This window comes from Salmo salar, chromosome 27 (assembly GCF_965601325.2).
Source record: "Salmo salar chromosome 27, fSalSal1, whole genome shotgun sequence".
In the NCBI taxonomy this organism is placed as follows: Eukaryota; Metazoa; Chordata; class Actinopteri; order Salmoniformes; family Salmonidae; genus Salmo; species Salmo salar.
This window is the reverse complement of record NC_138317.1, coordinates 5,944,461-5,964,921: the sequence shown is the minus strand read 5'-3', so window position 1 is coordinate 5,964,921 and position 20,461 is coordinate 5,944,461. Positions and strand designations below refer to the sequence as shown.

Sequence of the window (20,461 nt, the reverse complement as noted above, 5' to 3'; positions counted from 1 at the left end):
ACTGCAACTGTACACTGCCAGCCCAACTAGTCAACCACGTCTGAAAGCAGCTGGAAACCCCAGAGAGTGGAGAGAATCTCAATTCAACGCGTCTGTTGGTTGGTCAGACGTGGAGATGCGTCACTGTTCGAGGGGCGGTGCGCTCCCACCGGAGGTGATCCCCAGGTTTATAACTGCTGAGGAGCTCTCTGCAACCAAGCAGTGCGTCACACAGACCAATACCAGCTAGGATTCCTTTTCACAAAATCAAGTCCGATATTTCAAATCAGGCACTAAAATAATATTTACTCTCAATCATAAACTGAATCCCGACTCAGCGTTTTGATTTCTTTGCGCTATCCAATTGTATCCAAAAGTTTTTCACTCTGCAGATACGATTTGTATTTTTCTTCGAGTCAATTTTGAATTAATCTACATTTATTTATTATTTCTCATTAAGGACATTTTCTATAGTTTCGAGGTTTGTTAGAATATAGCGAGCGAGCATCGCCATCATCATTGGAGGGCTAAAGCGCCGTTTTATGGATATTGGATTACGCACACAAAAGTTCGATTTCAGACATTCCGTTACCTTATCTGACAGAAAAAATGAAATCTGCTGAAGAGGGTGAGTAGGCTGTTACTGTTATTTTTGAATGTCAGACTGTGTGTAAGAGTAATATAGCATTCGTAAACGGTAATTCAATCGACATTTAAACAGATGCTTCTGCGTTTAGGATAGCTGCCTGTCTCGTCTAGTGGCGCACATTCTCCTCAGGAGTCAGTCAATGGGTTTATTCTCTGTTTAGACAGCCTACTATTATACAGGTATGACAATGTAATGCAGCGTACTGAATAATGACATGATTCTAGGATAGGCTACGTCATTGTTATCTTATTCATGGTAGCTAGCTACTTACATTTTGAAATACATATTTGGTTTCATCAAAATGTTTATTTAAAGTACCTACTAACATTGAATGTATTGAAATAAGAAATATGTTGAGATTGCCATAAGGAATTATGAACTTGAAACACATTATTATGAGCTCTACATCACATTATGAGGTGCCTCTCCTATGAGTAGGGAGTGCTGGGAGTGGCAGTGGTGTCACCAAAACTCACATTCAGGAGGGTTTACTCAAATTGGTAATCCATGCCTCAATGCCTCTTCTTGCATGAGTAAACAGACCCCATTTGAAGATACATTTACACCAAATGTACAGTGTTTCAGTGTTCATGTCTAGATTTACTACAATTGAATCAGAGAGCATACACATAACTACCAGTGGTTCTCATTGGTAAAGTGGCATCTTCTGTAATCCATCAAGAATTAGCATAAAGACATAGCAATGCTGTGACACCACTGTGACGTTAAGGCTATGACATTGTGATTATGTTGTGGGAGTCATACGGTGGTGCAGTGATGTCTTTATGGTTGTGATTATGTTTCTTAATTCACAGCAGACGGGAGCTCTGGCAACTGCATACTGTCTGAGACTGGACTAGTCTTAAGAGCCGACTGTAGTAAGATTACTCAGGTCCCTTTACCCTTAACCACCCCTTCCCCCATTCTCTTCTGTCTGTGCCACATGGGTAGTCAGTCTGTCTCTTATGCCCTCATACCCAGTGGGGGAGCTGGCATCTTGGCTGGCATCATATCACACAGGTGATACATTTTCCTATAGCTTTTGAAAATAAACTAGCCAGCAAAAGGTATAGTATTTGGTTCAATGTTTTGATTGCTGTGGTATATAAAACCAGAGTCAATGTGAAATTGGAAAAAAGTTATAGTCTACATCTGCTTTCCTATTCATCCCCCCTCTTCTCACCTGTAACTATTCCCCAGGTCATTGCTGTAAATGACAATGCGTTCTCAGTCAACTTACCTGATAAAATAAGGGTTAAATAAATAAATATATTACAGCTTTGGTATTTTTTGTGTAATTATTTTTGCCACTTATTTGTATACTTCTCACCTTAGTTATTTTGTGAAGGTTGTGTCTTTCAGGGATGGTGTGTTGGACTGTGTGTTGGTGCTAGTTTTATTTCTGTGATTGGGGAAACCCATTTAGTTTGGAGTTCTCTGGTCTAGTTTTATTTCTGTGATTGGGGAAACCCATTTAGTTTGGAGTTCTCTGGTCTAGTTTTATTTCTGTGATTGGGGAAACCCATTTAGTTTGGAGTTCTCTGGTCTAGTTTTATTTCTGTGATTGGTGAAACCCATTTAGTTTGGAGTTCTCTGGTCTAGTTTTATTTCTGTGATTGAGGAAACCCATTTAGTTTGGAGTTCTCTGGTCTAGTTTTATTTCTGTGATTGGGGAAACCCATTTAGTTTGGAGTTCTCTGGTCTAGTTTTATTTCTGTGATTGGGGAAACCCATTTAGTTTGGAGTTCTCTGGTCGAGTTTTATTTCTGTGATTGGGGAAACCCATTTAGTTTGGAGTTCTCTGGTCTAGTTTTATTTCTGTGATTGGTGAAACCCATTTAGTTTGGAGTTCTCTGGTCTAGTTTTATTTCTGTGATTGGGGAAACCCATTTAGTTTGGAGTTCTCTGGTCTAGTTTTATTTCTGTGATTGGGGAAATCCATTTAATTTGGAGTTCTCTGGTCTAGTTTTATTTCTGTGATTGGTGAAACCCATTTAGTTTGGAGTTCTCTGGTCTAGTTTTATTTCTGTGATTGGGGAAACCCATTTAGTTTGGAGTTCTCTGGTCTAGTTTTATTTCTGTGATTGGTGAAACCCATTTAGTTTGGAGTTCTCTGGTCTAGTTTTATTTCTGTGATTGGGGAAACCCATTTAGTTTGGAGTTCTCTGGTCTAGTTTTATTTCTGTGATTGGGGAAACCCATTTAGTTTGGAGTTCTCTGGTCTTGCTCTTATTTGGATAGAGGAACATGTTTACTTTCTGCGTCAGCGTGTAGATGCCGTTTACATTCCATCATGAGCAACACCATCGCAGCAGCTTTCTTTGTAGTTAACTGGCAACTACAGTATGTGTTTCAGTGTGTGAGCCAATGAGAGTGCGTATGGACCATAATTCTAACTCATTCCATGTATTTGCTTTTCAGATGCATACACCCCCAACGTCAGTCTCTCCCAGGGAAACCCCTGCATGCCTTCCCAATACAACAGTCTCCAGTCTGGCCCCACCATCTCAGTCTCCATCAGCCAGCCTCCCAGCTACGGCGCCCGCAACAACATGAGGACAGTGGGTTACTACTCCTCCCCTAGCATCCGTCCAAATGGGGCGCCAGCCCTCGAGAGCCCTCGTATTGAGATCACAGCCTACGGGCAGTTTCCTGAGGACAAGGTTGAAGAGAGCAACAACCTTACTGTGGCTAAACGGGTCAACTCCATCGTGACCCTGACGTTGCCCAATGCAGATGGCTACCGTGACCCCAGCTGCGTCAGCCCGGCCAGCAGTGTGTCGTCACGCAGCTGCCACTCCGAGGCCTCGTCCTATGAGTCGGGCTTCTCCTACAACTACGAAAACTCACCCCAGAACTCGCCCTGGCAGTCGCCCTGCGTCTCACCCAGGGGTTCCTCCTCTCTCGCCCTTCCGGGTGACGCTTGCGCCAATGCGGGCTCCCCCCGGCACTCCCCCTCCACCTCCCCCAGCACCAGTGTCACAGACGACAGCTGGATGGGCCAGCAGGGCTCCAGGCCCAACTCCCCTTGTGGTGGAAAGAGGAAATACAGCTTCAATGGAACCACAACCTCCAAGTACTCCTACTCCCCTAACCACTCCCCCGGGCCGTCCCCTCACACCTCCCCACGCCTCAGCGTCACAGGTGAGTCCTGGATGCCTAACAACACCAACCAGTACACCAACTCAGCCATAGTTGCAGCCATCAACGCTCTGACCACAGACGGTGTGGCAGACCTGGTGGAGGGCATCCCTCTGAAGGCCCGGAAGACCAGCCTGGAGCCTGGGGCAGTCTGCCTGAAGGTAGAGCCTGGAGGAGAGGAGCTCAGCCCTAGGGAGCTCTGTCAGGATGAGTACCCCTTCTCCTGCCTGCCCTTTAAGAAGGAGAACTACTGTGGGGGATTCCTGGATGTGCCACAGCACCCATACTCATGGTCTAAGCCAAAGCAATATGTCAGGTAAGCTGAAGCAAGACTTTGACTGACTGAAAGAATATTCATAATAAGGTTGACAGCTCCTAACAACAGAAAGCTTTTGAGGTCAAAGTAAAGTCAACTCCAAAATATACAAGCAAAGCATTGACAATCTGCAGTTATGTCTTGTTACACTGCAAACTTGAAATATACTCTCTCCACCTTAGCCCATCTCTACCAGCCCTTGACTGGCAGCTGCCATCCAGCTCGGGGCCGTACAGCCTGCAGATCGAGGTGCAGCCCAAATCTCACCACCGTGCCCACTATGAGACCGAAGGGAGCAGAGGGGCAGTCAAGGCTCTGGCAGGAGGACACCCTGTGGTGCAGGTCTGCTATCCTCCTTATACTAACATATCATACTCTAATATAGACTTGTCTGGATGTAATACTATTAGCCCCATCACTTCTCGGCTTACCACTTTCTCCGACCTACAGTGAGCTCCAAAAGTATTGGGAAAGTACATACGTTTTTGTGCATTTACTGTTTGTTTTGGTTGTGTTTCAGATTATTTTGTGCCCAATATAAATGAATGGTAAATAATGTAGTGTGTCATTTTGGAGTCCCTTTTATTGTAAATATGAATAGAATGTGTTTCTAAACACTTCTACATTAATATGGATGCTACCGTGATTACAGATAGTCCTGAATGAATCGTGAATAATGATCAGTGAGAAAGTTACAGAAGCACAAATATCATAACCCCAAGACATTCTAACCTCTCACCATTACAATAACAGGGTTTAGCATTTTTGGGGGGGTATGATATTTGTGTGTTTGTAACTTTAAAATCCAAAGTGCTGGAGTACAGATCCAACTAAAATGGTCACTGTCCCAATACTTTTGGAGCTCACTGTATTTCTCTGATCACTTTCTTTCCAACCTATTTATATCACCAGCGCTTAAATAGATTAGTGGGTATCTGTTTTATCATTACACGTCTATGATGTTATTTGATAGACGTCATAGTTCTGAATGAAATACCATAGGTATGCTATTAGACAGACCAGTGCGTTCAGTCGGTTCCTGTCCAGACGAGGGTGACTCAAACTTTTCCATTACGTCTGAAGTGCAGACAGACAGTCGCAAAGCGAGGTAGTGTGGCCAGTACAGCTTAGTCATGAGCTTAAACCACAGTAGCTTTGGTGGTCAACTCAGAAGAACTATTGAGTAATTGTAATTCTTGGACTACAAGGCTGGTCTTCCCAATCATTGCACCACATCACTGACTTGACTTCAACCTCTGAATAAACCACAGTGTCTACGTTGAGAAGAGAAAGTAAGCCATCAAAGGTTTCAGCAGGCAAAGTTTACATGTGTTGAATAGTATCTGGACGGTTGAACTTCTCACATATCCTTGTGTGGTAACACCCCAAAGTTTGCGACCAACCTGGAATTCTAACCAGGAAGGCTACAGTGGGGCTGAATGGGAACCTGAGAACGTAGCTAGCTAAGCATGTTGTATGGTCCTGTGTGTCTAAACATCAGAATTCACATCTGTACTGGGTAGCATGTTTTTCTCTGTGATTAGGTGCTAATGATTTAATGACATGGGCTCTGGGTTACTTTCATCATGAAATAGTGTGTTCTTTCAAAACCTCCACCTCCCTCCCCTCCTCTTCCTTCCCTCCCTCCACCAGCTTCCGACCAAACACACAGGCTTCCCTTTGTTTAGGAAACTTCCCGTCTGTAATGCTGACATCATCAACAGTGGCGTCCTGTGGAGGCGGCCAGTCCAGGCCGGGCTCAAACCACACACGTTTCTGGCAGCCTGATAGAGATGTTAGAGGGAGCCTAAGGCCACTCAATCTCTCCCTAGCTTCCTGATTACATGGTACACTGTGGGCTGTGGAGCTGTGGACACTGGCTGCCTGGCCCTTCTCTCTTGCTCTTCCTCTGAGTCAAACCTTGCCCAAACTGTACAGAGTTTGTTCTCGAAGTCACTCTGGTTCCCTCCATGTCGAGCACAGCTAAGCCTGGTGTTTTCTGTTCTTTTCTAATGCCACAGCTGCTGCTGCTGCAGACCACACGCGCCATTATACAGATGGCAGACTGAGTTATGCTCTCCTAAAGAACTGTATGTTCTAGGTTTTAGGCTTAGCTTTCATTGCTGAGTCCGAGGGAAAACCCCATAGTCAAGTCTGTGGGGGATTTTATGGCAAAAATCATTAAGTGATGTAAAATAAAGTGAGTGAAAATATCTAAAACTGGCCAAAGATAATATTGTAAATGTAACCACTGATAGATTCATTTTTCATTAGCTAAATGTTGATTTTCTTAATCTTAACTATGAACATCATGTAACCATGTTATTTTAAATTCTAATGCTTTTTCTATGTATTCAAGAAAACAACATTTGAGGTCATGTGAACCATATTTTCAAAAGCACGATAGGACTGTGAAGTCAGCTGGAGGGGTGGAGAGAAAGAGAGAACACCTGTTGCCCTCTTCCCTCTCTCCCTTTTTAATCTCTTTCTGATGCCATGAGCGGCCAGTCTTGACATTCCTCTAGTAGGTGATAATACGATCTAGGGAGGGGAGACTGCACTGCCTGTGCCGAAAAAAGCGTCCTCCAGTGGCGATGGGTCAAACATTTACAGTAGCCTTCCACAAGCTTCCAACAATAAGTTGGGTGAGTTTTGGCCCATTCCTCCTAACAGAGCTGGTGTGACTGAGTCAGGTTTGTAGGCCTCCTTGTTCGCACACGCTTTTTCAGTTCTGCCCATACATTTTCTATAGGATTGAGGTCAGGGCTTTGTGATGGCCACTCCAATACCTTGACTTTGTTGTCCTTAAGCCATTTTGCCACAACTTTGGAAGTATGCTTGGGGTCATTGTCCATTTGGAAGACCCATTTGCGACCAAGCTTTAACTTCCTGACTGATGTCTTGAGATGTTGCTTCAATATATCCACATAATTTTCCATTCTCATGATGCCATCTATTTTGTGAAGTGCACCAGTCCAGCCTGCAGCAAAGCACCCCCACAACATGATTCTGCCACCCCCGTGCTTTACGGTTGGGATGGTGTTCTTTGGCTTGCAAGCATTTTTGGCTTGCAATCAACTCTTGTGGCATCATGTACTCTGAATATCACTATCCCCCCAACAATTGAGCTTTTGGTTATAGATGTGGCCATAAGCCAAAATACACATTAATCTGTTGCGGGAATTTACCACCCCCCTGCACTAGCGGAGCGCTGTTGGTCCTATTTCTGAGTGTTTAAACCTGTTATGTCATCTGAATTAGTCATTTTGGGGGGGTTTAATTTAGATTGGCCTACTCCTCTTAAATTGCTTGTAAATATTGTATGCTTTTATTGCGTTGTATAATTGTGTGCAGAGCGCCCTTGAAAAAGAGGAATTGATCTCAATAGGATTCCCTGCTTAAATAAATGTAAATAAAATTGTATGGTAACTCCTTTTTAAGTTAATGCATAAAATAGACTACCGTAACTCAATGCCTTTGCGTATTTTTTTTTACTATGTCAGTCTGAACCCCCCATGCCAAGTTTTCTCTGCGAATACCTCCACTGTCATAGCGTACAGATAACATGCATAGCTCCACACTCTGTGTCGGTTGTAGTCTCTATTATCAGGTTTCAGAGTGGGTATTAGGCTCCATGCCTTTGCTCGGCTTTCTGGGTGGCTGTCAAGCAACACCTATGGAGGTCTGGGATTCTTTAAGAACCGTTTTGTACTGCAGCCGTTCTGAATCCTGTCCAATTAAATAATAATGTGATTGTCTCGCTGATAAAAAGTTAACTCCGTACACTGCTACAAAAATCTATCCCTGACCTTGGTCAATGAGAGCATGTGTAAGTGACATGGATTACGTCCCATATGGCCCCCTATTCCCTCTATAGTGCACTATTTATGACCAGGGCCCACTGCACTACTTTTGACTAGAGCCCATAGGGCTCTGGTCAAAAGAATGCACTATATAAGGAATAGGATGCCATTTGGGAGACAACTATAACATTTAGTTCACTGTAACCCGGGCTTAGTTCTGTCCGCAGGGTGAACTACCCTGTGAAATCCCAGGGACGTTTGTCTCAGATGGTTATCTGGCTCTTGGGCAGCCAGCGGAACGTTGGGGATGGAGCTACTGTAATATCATGCTGTGTCGCAGCCTATCAGTACTGACACGGACTGACATTAATGGAGGAAGTATGTGTATGGGTTGTTGGCCTTGGATAAAGAGTGGGGGGAAAAATGTAAACTGTGGTTGAATGGTATCCCTGGTTTTTTTTTTAACAAGTTGTCTAGAGTTGTGTGTGTGGGGGGATACTAGATACCAGACATAAGTTGTTTCTTATCTATTACCAGTGTAAAACAAATTCCTATTAACCATTGTTGATTGGCAATAAGTTATTAATTGAATACAATTTCATGGAATTTAATCTCTATGTCTTCTCCCTCCAGCTCCAAGGCTACATGGAGAGTGAGCCCCTGACCCTGCAGCTATTCATTGGTACGGCAGACGACCGTCTCCTGCGGCCCCATGCCTTCTACCAGGTCCACCGCATCACCGGCAAGACCGTCTCCACCCCCAGCCATGAGGTCCTGCAGTCCAACACCAAGGTGCTGGAGATTCCACTGCTGCCCGAGAACAAAATGCGCGCCATGTGAGTAGTGTGTGTGTGTATTTATTCGCCACTGTGTATGTCTTTTTGTTGTGCCTATCAGTCAGTTAGACATTTATGCTCCTCCTCAAGCAACTCAAATGATGAGTGAACATCTGTAGAGTTATGTCCATGACGGCTGATCAGCACCAGCTTGAGTGTGTCTGTCTGTGTGTGAGTTTGTGTGGACTGGATCACCCCTCTGTACAGATGGATGGGTTTCCCATTACACGGTATAATAATCCCTGGAGCTCATATTACAGGGGGAACTCAAAGCTGCTAACTGGGGTCTGTCTAGGCAGTAGCAGTTCTACTGCATGTAACACTTCAACTTCTAGAACCATTTTCACTTCAGTGTTTGGTTTCAGTAGTCTTTCTGGAGAACACACCTTAAAGTGATTTTATTTGATTTATTTAAATAGGCAAGTCGGTTAAGAAAAAAATATTATTTACAATGACGGCCTACCCCGGCCAAACCCTAACCGGACGACGCTGGGCCAATTGTGCGCCGCCCTATGGGACTCCCAATCACACCGGTTGTGATAGAACCTGGAATCGAACCAGGTCTGTAGTGACGCCTCTAGCACTGAGATGCAGTGCCTTAGACCGCTGCGCCACTCGGGAGCCCGAAATGTGATGTTTGTGTAAGCAAGGGGTTTATACATTTTGAAGTATATTCCCATGTGACTTCGTATATTTTATACAAGTAAAATAATATATCACAAGGATTAATTCATCGTGATCTGGGAAGTTACCAGTAATAGCATGTCATCAATTATGGTAAAGTTTTAATCAACTTCAACACGTGACAAGTCTTTCAGTATTATTTGGGCACCAATGCTGACAACTTAATTTGACTCGATTAGAGATAAATTCAATGCTTTTGTTACCAATGACCGACTACACTACAAAAGCCAAACACTCTTAACATGGGTTGCATAGGGTTCAATGGAGAAACGTTTTTCCTCCTGAGATTGGCATTGAGCTGAACCCTTGGCACAGTTGACTGAGACTTCATCTGTGTCCGAAATGGCACCCTATTCCCCATAGGCTCTGGTCAAAAGTAGTGCACTATATAGGTAATTGGTTCCATTTGTGACGCAATCCTTCTTTTCAGGCGTTGTATAGAGACTAGAGACGCCTCAGTAGCCTCAGCCTGTGCTTTGTTCACTCATCACACCCCAAGCTGTCCTGCTGTAGGCGGAGGGAGAGCTGAACAGCTGGGGTCCTTAGCCTCAACACCTGATTGCCTCACCAGCGGAGCAGCCCCCAGTGATTGACAAAGAATTTTCGGGAGTGTTCAGTTAGTGTAAAAGTTGACATTAACTAAATTAAAGGAATGTAGCATCGAGGAGTACTGCCATGGAAAAACTAACATTTGTTTGTAAAAGCTAACACCATAGAAGTCTGAAATGTTAAAAGTGAGTGCACAGCATAAACAGGAGGGAATGGGTGAGAAATGAGACATTTATAAAGTGCCTGATGAAGGCTCGGAGACTGTGTAAAAAGCATAATTACAGCCAATGGGCTGGCTGGGAGAGCCATAGAGGGACCAACATTGGATCAACATCCCATGGGTGTTCTCATTTGGTCCATTAAAAAGCTATTTATGAAACTATTAACATTCACAGCGTTTGGGTTGCTGGAGGGTTGGAACAACCTGAAAGCAGTGGTTGCTGAGTAAACTGTCCGTTGGGTATACGGATGATAATCTTCTGCTGAAATACTGTTGTCTGATGACTCTATTGATCTATTCTACAGTGAAATCCCTTTGTGGTGCTAGAGAGAAACTCTTAAACTATACCTTAATTAGCTGAGTGTTGATATTTACTGTATGTGGTAAGTGTCACAGGGATAATGATTTGGGATCTCAATAATGATGGGATCTATCTAACGCGATGATAGCTATGAGCCTCTCTAAGGTCTAACTCAGTTTATTTTCTATCTGTTTCATCTAGAATTGACTGCGCTGGCATCCTGAAACTTCGCAACTCGGATATCGAGCTGAGGAAGGGCGAGACGGACATCGGGCGTAAGAACACACGTGTGAGGATGGTGTTCCGGGTTCACATCAACCAGCCCACAGGAAGGACATTGTCCTTGCAGGCTGCATCCAACCCCATAGAGTGCTGTGAGTACACCTTCACTATCAGCCTGCTTTAAAATGTATGGATGCCTTTTTGGGCTGACATCCATGCTACAAAGAGTCTTTCATGTGAACAATTTTTCCAATTGTGCAATGTCTTATACAGGGGGGAAATGGTTTAACATGGCAGATCATTTTGACTTTGGTAGATAAACACCATTGACCTTGAAAGAACTAGATATAAATCTGAGCAGATCTGGTAATCTCATGGGTTTATGGCTAAGAATCACACCACAGAGATCAAGTGCTATGAGGTAAATGAGAAATGTGGTTAAACCATGATCTCAGCTCTTAAGAATAGACCATTATTGGTCGCTGATACACTGCCACAAAACTGTTATTGACTGAGACTCTTTTTTTCTATTGTCGAGAATAATTATCAGAAAGGTTCTTTGCCAGATTTATTTTTCATTTGCAAACATTAGACTTTTATTAAGGAATATAACACACTTCAAGGCGGTTGAAGTTAACCAGGAGGTGATGGCCAAGTATGATCCTGATGCCAAGAAATTATTTGTAAAAACAATAATTTGAGAAAATTATACAATAACAAATAGTAAATGGATCCATGCCCTCACCCTCAGGTCAGAGGAACCCTATGTCTCTAGAGCTAATGGCTCATGGCATTGCTAGTTGTGATGATTCTTTTAAGAGTTGTCAAGCTTGTGAAAATGAGTTGGTCTGGATGCTTGGGGCTGCATGGGGAATGGGTTTGTTTTGACTCTTTCGTGAGGATAGTGTTTGTCCCCCTCCTACAGCCCAGAGATCAGCCCAGGAGCTGCCCTTGGTGGATAAGCAGACCTTGGAGACGTGCCCTGCTGCTGGGGGAGAGAGGATGCTCCTCAGCGGACACAACTTCCAGCACGACTCCAAGGTGGTGTTCGTGGAGAAAGCCCAAGGTAGGAGCTGGAGATGGAGCAGGAGCTAACGCAGTGCAGATGTAGCTGTATGTGGGTTAGTGTGCATGTGTGTGTGTGCGTGTGTGTGTGTGTGCTTGCACGCTTGTGTGTGTCTACTCAAGTGTGTGTGTGTGTGCGGGCTCCAACTCCCTCCTCTCTCTGGGTTGGAGAAACCTCAGGTCTACTCCCTCCCTCCTTCCTCCCTCCTCTTCCCCCGCCGTCAAAATATCCCCCATCCTGCCAGAGTGCCACATGTGGTGCACATTAATGCGCTGTATTTTTAACACAGCAGATTTACATTTGCAGAAGTTTCCATTGCCTGTTCAGCACAGGAATGGATCACAAATGCACTATAGGCTGTGTGTGCTGCTGTGCTGTCCCTCATAGTTGTGAATTTGTTTCCTATCCTCTCTCTAAGCTCTCTCGGTTAGGAAGGAGGGAGAGAGGGACTGCTCCGAGATGTTGACGCTTAGGGTTTACTAACAGCAATGTCCTTGATTTGCTTTAGAAAAGTAACATGAGGTATGGTTTGGGCCAAGGTTGTGCAATATGAACACATCTAATTGTATCGCTCTGTGAGTCACTCAGAACAGAGGGGAATCCGTTGCCATTGTTCCACCTGTGAGGAGAGGAATTCTAGGTGGGTTGGGTGGGGTCTCAAGCCCCACTGTTATACAATACAACAGTGTGAGATTGTTTTTCAAAACAAGAAGTGATTATGTGAGAGCTTTGCTATATCTCTTTTTACATTTCTTGATTTCTCCTAATCTCTAGGGGATTGCTATTGATTTATGTATGTGAAATTTAAAATATTTACCTTGCCTAGAATTCTATATAACTCCTTTTTTGGTTTATAGTTTTTTGTCAGTTTGAAGAAGATCAGTGGCTCCCTCAGATGTGTTGAGGTTTAGCAGACTGTCTTTAGGGCCGAGTGCAGCCTCTGGGCTGGCGTTGATGCTCCCTTGCAGTTGATGAGGGTTTCCCTGCATCTGGCACTAGAATTAGGATTCCTGGGCAATCCTACCATGGAAACACCCTTCTCACTCTCCTCTACCTCCCTCCCTCTCTCCATTGAGTCTCCGTTTCAGCCTCAATATCCCAATTCATTAACATTGTGTGCTGTGGAATACCCTGTGAATCTTCAGTTCAGCTGTTGCCCTGTCTCCAGTGGTGTAAAGTACTACTTAAGACGTTTTTGGGGTATCTGTACTTTACTATTTGTATTTTTATAATTTGACTTTTACTTAACTACATTCCTAAAGAAAATATTGTACTTTTTACTCCATAAATTTTCCATGACAACCAAAAGATTAGAATGGCGCGGAGGAGATGGCTGCCGTTTTACAGTCTCCTAACCAATTGTGCTATTGTGTGTGTTTTTTCATGTTATTTGTCACTTATTTTGTACACAATGTTTCTGCCACCGTCTCTTATGACCGAAAAGAGCTTCTAGATATCAGGACAGTGATTACACACCTCGTCCTAGACAAAGATTTTTTCTTCAAAGAGTCGGATGCAAAGGATTTACTTCAGACACCCGACAAGGCCCAAATCACTGTGATTTGCATGAGAAATAGACAGAGATATCGGGGATGTAGGTCGGGGTGCCTTGTATGGATCCGACGGCGAGTGGGTAATCTGCCTCTACCATCAGTCCTATTAGCCAACGTACAATCATTGGATAACAAAATAGACGAACTACGATCATGAATATCCTACCAACTGGACATTCAAAACTGTAATATCTTATGTTTCACAGAGTTGTGGCTGAACGACGACATGAATAACATACAGCTGGTGGGTTTTACGCTGCATTGGCAAGATAGAACAGCTGCCTCCGGTAAGACAAGAGGTGTCGGTCTGTGTATATTTGTAAACAACAGCTGGTGCACGAAATCTAATAGTAAGGAAGTCTCAAGGTTTTGCTCGCATGAGGTAGAGTATCTGGGCTCCCGAATAGTGCAGCGGTCTAAGGCACTGCATCTCAGTGCTAGATGGTTCACTACAGACCCTGGTTCGATTCCAGGCTGTATCACAACCAGCCATGATTGGGAGTCCATAGGGCGGTGCACAATTGGTCCAGCGTCATTCGGGGGTAGGCCGTCATTGTAAATAAGAATTTGTTCTTAACTGACTTGCCTAGTTATAAATAAAGGTTAAATAAAAAAATAAAAAATACATCTCATGATAAGCTGTAGACCACACTATGTACCAAGAGAGTTTTCATCTATATTCTTCGTAGCTGTCTATTTACCACCACAAACCGATGCTGGCACTAAGACCGCACTCAACGAGCTGTATAAGGCCATAAGCAAACAGGAAAACACTCATCCAGAGGCGGCACTCCTAGTGGCCGGGACTTTAATGCAGGGAAACTTAAATCCATTTTACCTCATTTCTACCAGCATGTTAAATGTGCAACCAGAGGTGCATGTACAAAGCGTGTACAAAGCTGTCCCTCGCCCTCCATTTGGCAAATCTGACTGTAATTCTATCCTCCTGATTCCTGCTTACAAGCAAAAACTAAAGCAGGAAGCACCAGTGACTCGATCAATAAAGAGGTGGTCAGATGACACAGATGCTAAGCTACAGGACTGTTTTGCTAGCACAGACTGGAATATATTCCGGGATTCTTCCGATGGAATTGAGGAGTACACCACATCAGTCACTGGCTTCATCAATAAGTGCATCGATGACGTCGTCCTTACAGTGACTGTACGTACATACCCCAACCAGAAGCCATGGAACACAGGTAACATCCGCACCGAGCTAAAAGGTAGAGCTGCCGCTTTCTAACCCAGAAGCTTATAAGAAATCCCCGCTATGCCCTCTGACGAACCATCAAACAGGCAAAGCGTCAATACAGGACTACGATTGAATAGTACTACACAGGCTCTGACGTTCGTCGGGTGCGGCAGGGCTTGCAAACTATTACAGACTACAAAGGGAAGCACAGCCACGTGCTGCCCAGTGACACGAGCCTACCAGACAAGCTCAATTTGTAAGGACAGACGCTGGAGATGAGAAGCAAGTAAAGGGAGTTGTAACGACTGTCTTGAAGAGGGAACCAAGGTGCAGCAGAGGATGTGTTCATCATTAGAGTTTTAATTCAAATAAACAAGAGAACACTACAAAATGAACAAAAAACGACAGCAAACAGTCCTGTGAGGAAAATACTCAAACAGAAACAATTACCCACAAACCCCAGTGACAAACAACTCCTACATATGTGACTCCCAATCAGGAACAACGATTCCCAGCTGTTCCTGATCAGGAGTCACAAGACACACACCAGACTGCCATGTCCTGACCCCCAAACTACTACACCAGCTCCATCTGCAGGTCAGGACGTGACAGTACCCCCCCCTCAAGGTGCAGACCCCGGAATGCACCTAACCACAACAAAACCACCAACCAACAAAATCCCCAACAAAACCCTAAAACAGTAACCCTAAACAATAAGGGAGGGAAGGGAGGGTGGCTGCCGTCAACGACGGCACTGTGCTACACCCTCCCTCCCCAACCCACCTATCCTGGAGGCGGCTCAGGCTCTGGCCGTTCCGGGCAGTCTGGCAGCTCGGGACGGTCCGGGCAGTCTGGCAGCTCGGGACGGTCCGGGCAGTCTGGCAGCTCGGGACGGTCCGGGCAGTCTGGCAGCTCGGGACGGTCCGGGCAGTCTGGCAGCTCGGGAGCAGTCTGGCAGCTCGGGACGGTCCGGGCAGTCTGGCAGCTCGGGACGGTCCGGGCAGTCTGGCAGCTCGGGACGGTCAGGGCAGTCTGGCAGCTCGGGACGGTCAGGGCAGTCTGGCCGCGCCGGCAGTTCAGGGCAGTCTGGCCGCGCCGGCAGTTCAGGGCAGTCTGGCCGCGCCGGCAGTTCAGGGCAGTCTGGCCGCGCCGGCAGTTCAGGGCAGTCTGGCCGCGCCGGCAGTTCAGGGCAGTCTGGCCGCGCCGGCAGTTCAGCGCAGTCTGGCCGCGCCGGCAGTTCAGCGCAGTCTGGCCTCTCTGGCGACTGTTGACTGGCGGGCAGCTCTGACGACGACTGTTGACTGGCGGGCAGCTCTGACGACGACTGTTGACTGGCGGGCAGCTCTGACGACGACTGTTGACTGGCGGGCAGCTCTGACGACGACTGTTGACTGGCGGGCAGCTCTGACGACGACTGTTGACTGGCGGGCAGCTCTGACGACGACTGTTGACTGGCGGGCAGCTCTGACGACGACTGTTGACTGGCGGGGCAGCTCTGACGACGACTGTTGACTGGCGGGCAGCTCTGACGACGACTGTTGACTGGCGGGCAGCTCTGACGACGACTGTTGACTGGCGGGCAGCTCTGATGACGACTGTTGACTGGCGGGCAGCTCTGATGACGACTGTTGACTGGCGAGGCTGGGTTGACACACTAGACTCCTGGTGCGTGGTGCTGGTACTGGGCGTACCAGATTGCGAACACGCACCTCCATGCTAGTGCGGGGAGCTGGCCTGGGGCTCCATTCTTGCCCCGCAAAACTCCCCTTGTGCCCCCCCCTAAAAAATTATTGGGGGTGCCTCCCGGTCTCCCTTACCTCGCCAGCCTTCTTCCGCTGCTTGGTCCTTTGTTGGTGGGTAATTCTGTAACGACTGTCTTGAAGAGGGAACCAAGGTGCAGCAGAGGATGTGTTCATCATTAGAGTTTTAATTCAAATAAACAAGAGAACACTACAAAATGAACAAAAAACAACAGCAAACAGTCCTGTGAGGAAAATACTCAAACAGAAACAATTACCCACAAACCCCAGTGACAAACAACTCCTACATATGTGACTCCCAATCAGGAACAACGATTCCCAGCTGTTCCTGATCAGGAGTCACAAGACACACACCAGACTGCCATGTCCTGACCCCCAAACTACTACACCAGCTCCATCTGCTGGTCAGGACGTGACAGGAGTGAACACATAATGAAACGGACAGGAACAGAATATAGACAGCATCTGGACAGGGGAAAACAAAACAACAATAATGCTGACACAAGGATCTAACCGAGGAACAGACAGATATAGGAGGGGCAATCAACAAGGTAATGGAGTCCAGGTGAGTCCAATGAGCGCTGATGCGTGTAATGATGGTGACAGGTGTGCATAATGGTGGGCAGCCTGGCGCCCTCAAGCGCCAGAGAGGAGGAGCGGGAGTAGGCATGACAAAATTATTTCTATGCTCGCTTCGAGGCAAGCAACACTGAAGCATGCATGAGAGTATCAGCTGTTCCGGACGACTGTGTGATCACGCTCTCCATAGTCGATGTGATTAAGACCTTTAAATAGGTCAACATTCAAAAGGCTGCAGGGCCAGACGGATTACCAGGACATGTACTCCAAGCATGCGCTGACCAACTGGCAAGTGTCTTCACTCACATTTTCAACTTGCCCCTGACTGAGTCTGTAATACAAACAAGTTTCAAGCAGAGCACCATAGTCCCTGTGCCCAAGAACACTAAGCTAACCTGCCTAAATTACTACGGACCTGTAGCACTCACATTTGTAGCCATGAAGTGATTTGAAAGGCTGGTCATGGCTCACATCAACACCATTATCCCAGAAACCCTAGAGCAACTCCAGTTTGCATACTGTCCCAACAGATCTACAGATGATGGAATCTCTATTGCACTCCACACTGCCCTTTCCCACCTGGACAAAAGGAACACCTATGTGAGAATGCTATTCATTGACAACAGCTCAGCGGTCAACACCATAGTGCCCTCAAAGCTCATCACTAAGTTAAGGACCCTGGTACTGAACACCTCCCTCTGCAACTGGATCCTGGGCCGCACCCATGTGGTAAGGGTAAGTAACAACACATCTGCCACGCTGATCTGCCAACACTGAGGCCTCTCAGGGGTGCATGCTCAGTCCCCTCCTGTACTCCCTGTTCACTCATGACTGCATGGCCAGGCACGACTCCAACACCATCATTAAGTTTGCAGACAACACAATAGTGGTGGGCCTGATCAGCAACAATGATGAGACAGCCTATAGGGAAGAGGTCAGAGACCTAGCTGTGTGGTGCCAGGATGACAGCCTCTCCCTCAACGTGATCAAGTAAAAGGAGGTGATTGTTGACTACAGGAAAGGAGGACCGAGCACGCCCCAATTCTCATCGACGTGGCTGTAGTGGAGCAGGTTGAGAGCTTCAAGTTTCTTGGTGTCCACATCACCAACAAACTATTATGGTCAAAACACACCAAGACCTTCGTGAAGAGGGCACGACAAAGTCTATTCCCCCTGATGGGACTGAAAATATTTGGCATGGGTCCTCAGATCCTCAAAAAGTTATACAGCTGCACCATCGAGAGCATCCGGACTGATTGCATCACTGCCTGGTAGAGCAACTGCTCGGCCTCCGACCGCAAGGCACTACAGAGGGTAGAGCGTACGGCCCAGTACATCACTGAAAGGGGCCAAGCTTCCTGCCATCCAGTACCTTTATATCAGGCGATGTCAGAGGAAGGCCCTTAAAATTGTCAAAGACTCCAGCCACCCTAGTCACAGACTGTTCTCTCTGCTACCGCACGGCAAGCGGTACCGGAGCGTAAAGTCTAGGTCCAAAATGCTTCTTAACAGTTTCTACCCCAAGACATAATACTCGTGAACAGCTAATCAAATGGCTACCCAGACTATTTGCATTGATCCCCCCCCCACCCCACCTCTTTTACGCTTTTGCTACTCACTGTTTATTATCTATGCATAGTCACTTTAACTCTGCCTACATGTACATATTACTGAAATTACCTCGACTAACCTGTGCCCCCGCACATTGACTCTGTACCAGTACCCCCTGTATATAGCCTCGCTACTGTTATTTTACTGCTGCTCTTTAATTATCTGTTGTTTTTTACTTATCTATTTTTTACTTAACACTTATTTTTCTTAAAACTGCATTGTTGGTTATGGGCTTGTAAGTAAGCATTTCATTGTAAGGTGTACACCCATTGTATTCAGCGCATGTGACAAATTACATTTGATTTGCTTAGATTTTTGGGTTGTGTGTCCCTAGCTATCCATACATTTTAAAAACAAGAAAATGGTGGGGTCTGCTTTGCTTAATATAAGGAATTTTAAATGATTTATACTTTTACTTTCACATTTTCATACTTAAGTATATTTGAGCAATTACATTTACTTTTGATACTTTAAAACCAAGTACTTTTAGACTTATACTCAAGTAGTATTTTACTGGCTGACTTTCACTTTTACTTGAGTTTCTTTCTATTAAGGTATCAATACTTTTACTCAAGTATGACAATTTGGTACTTTTTGGACCGCTGCCTGGCTTCATACAATACAAATAAATGAAATTGTAGTGCTTGTTCTTTTATATTGTTTTAATTGTAATGTTTGTATTATTGTTTTGTCCATGCCAAGGCATAGGTCTAAAAACTGTTTAACGAACCTTCTCATAAATCCTGCCACAGAGGGTTTACCCATTTTACCAATATCCTATGAATATTCCAATAAACAACACCCAGAATTTTGAGGCTCCTTCTGTAGAGAATAACTAGCCAATATTGACTGAAACTCTTTTTTTCTATTGTTGAGAATAATTGTCAGAAACATTATTTGACAGATTTATTTTTCCTTTGCAAACATTAGAGTTTTATTAAGGAATAATGTCCCTGTAGAGAGGCCTACTGACATTTACCTGCTTCTCAGAACCACTCCAGCCCCATAATAAAAACAGCAGCTCATAATGCAGACACAGTCCTGTCTCAGAGCTCCTGTCCACTCTCAGCACAGTTAGAGGGACCAAAGATAACATCATTTTAATTGTCACCCGTGGTTACAGTGTAGATCAGTAGTATTCAAAGTCAGGGAGGCGGGGTTTATTGTATGGGACAATATATACTGCTCAAAAAAATAAAGGGAACACTTAAACAACACAATGTAACTCCAAGTCAATCACACTTCTGTGAAATCAAACTATCCACTTAGGAAGCAACACTGATTGACAATAAATTTCACATGCTGTTGTGCAAATGGAATAGACAACAGGTGGAAATTATAGGCAATTAGCAAGACACCCCCAATAAAGGAGTGGTTCTGCAGGTGGTAACCACAGACCACTTCTCAGTTCCTATGCTTCCTGGCTGATGTTTTGGTCACTTTTGAATGCTGGCGGTGCTTTCACTCTAGTGATAGCATGAGACGGAGTCTACAACCCACACAAGTGGCTCAGGTAGTGCAGCTCATCCAGGATGGCACATCAATGCGAGCTGTGGCAAGAAGGTTTGCTGTGTCTGTCAGCGTAGTGTCCAGAGCATGGAGGCGCTACCAGGAGACAGGCCAATACATCAGGAGACGTGGAGGAGGTCGTAGGAGGGCAACAACCCAGCAGCAGGACCGCTACCTTGACCTTTGTGCAAGGAGGAGCAGGAGGAGCACTGCCAGAGCCCTGCAAAATGACCTCCAGCAGGCCACAATTGTGCATGTGTCTGCTCAAACGATCAGAAACAGACTCCATGAGGGTGGTATGAGGGCCCGACGTCCACAGGTGGGGGTTGTGCTTACAGCCCAACACCGTGCAGGACGTTTGGCATTTGCCAGAGAACACCAAGATTGGCAAATTCGCCACTGGCGCCCTGTGCTCTTCACAGATGAAAGCAGGTTCACACTGAGCACATGTGACAGCCGTGACAGAGTCTGGAGACGCCGTGGAGAACGTT

General features: G+C 45.5%; 1 protein-coding gene across 1 annotated transcript in view; it reads left to right on the top strand.

Moving 5' to 3' along the window:
- Nucleotides 1-202: 202 nt before the first annotated feature.
- nfatc1 (nuclear factor of activated T cells 1) overlaps nucleotides 203-20,461 on the top strand; it is a 71,839-nt gene continuing 51,580 nt past the window's right edge. Inside the window, exons 1-6 of the mRNA XM_014177036.3 lie at nucleotides 203-607; nucleotides 3,050-4,085; nucleotides 4,268-4,427; nucleotides 8,522-8,724; nucleotides 10,680-10,852; nucleotides 11,626-11,766. Of these exons, the coding sequence (XP_014032511.1) occupies nucleotides 589-607; nucleotides 3,050-4,085; nucleotides 4,268-4,427; nucleotides 8,522-8,724; nucleotides 10,680-10,852; nucleotides 11,626-11,766 (1,732 nt within the window). The 5' untranslated portion in view covers nucleotides 203-588. The remainder of the gene's footprint in view (nucleotides 608-3,049; nucleotides 4,086-4,267; nucleotides 4,428-8,521; nucleotides 8,725-10,679; nucleotides 10,853-11,625; nucleotides 11,767-20,461) is intronic.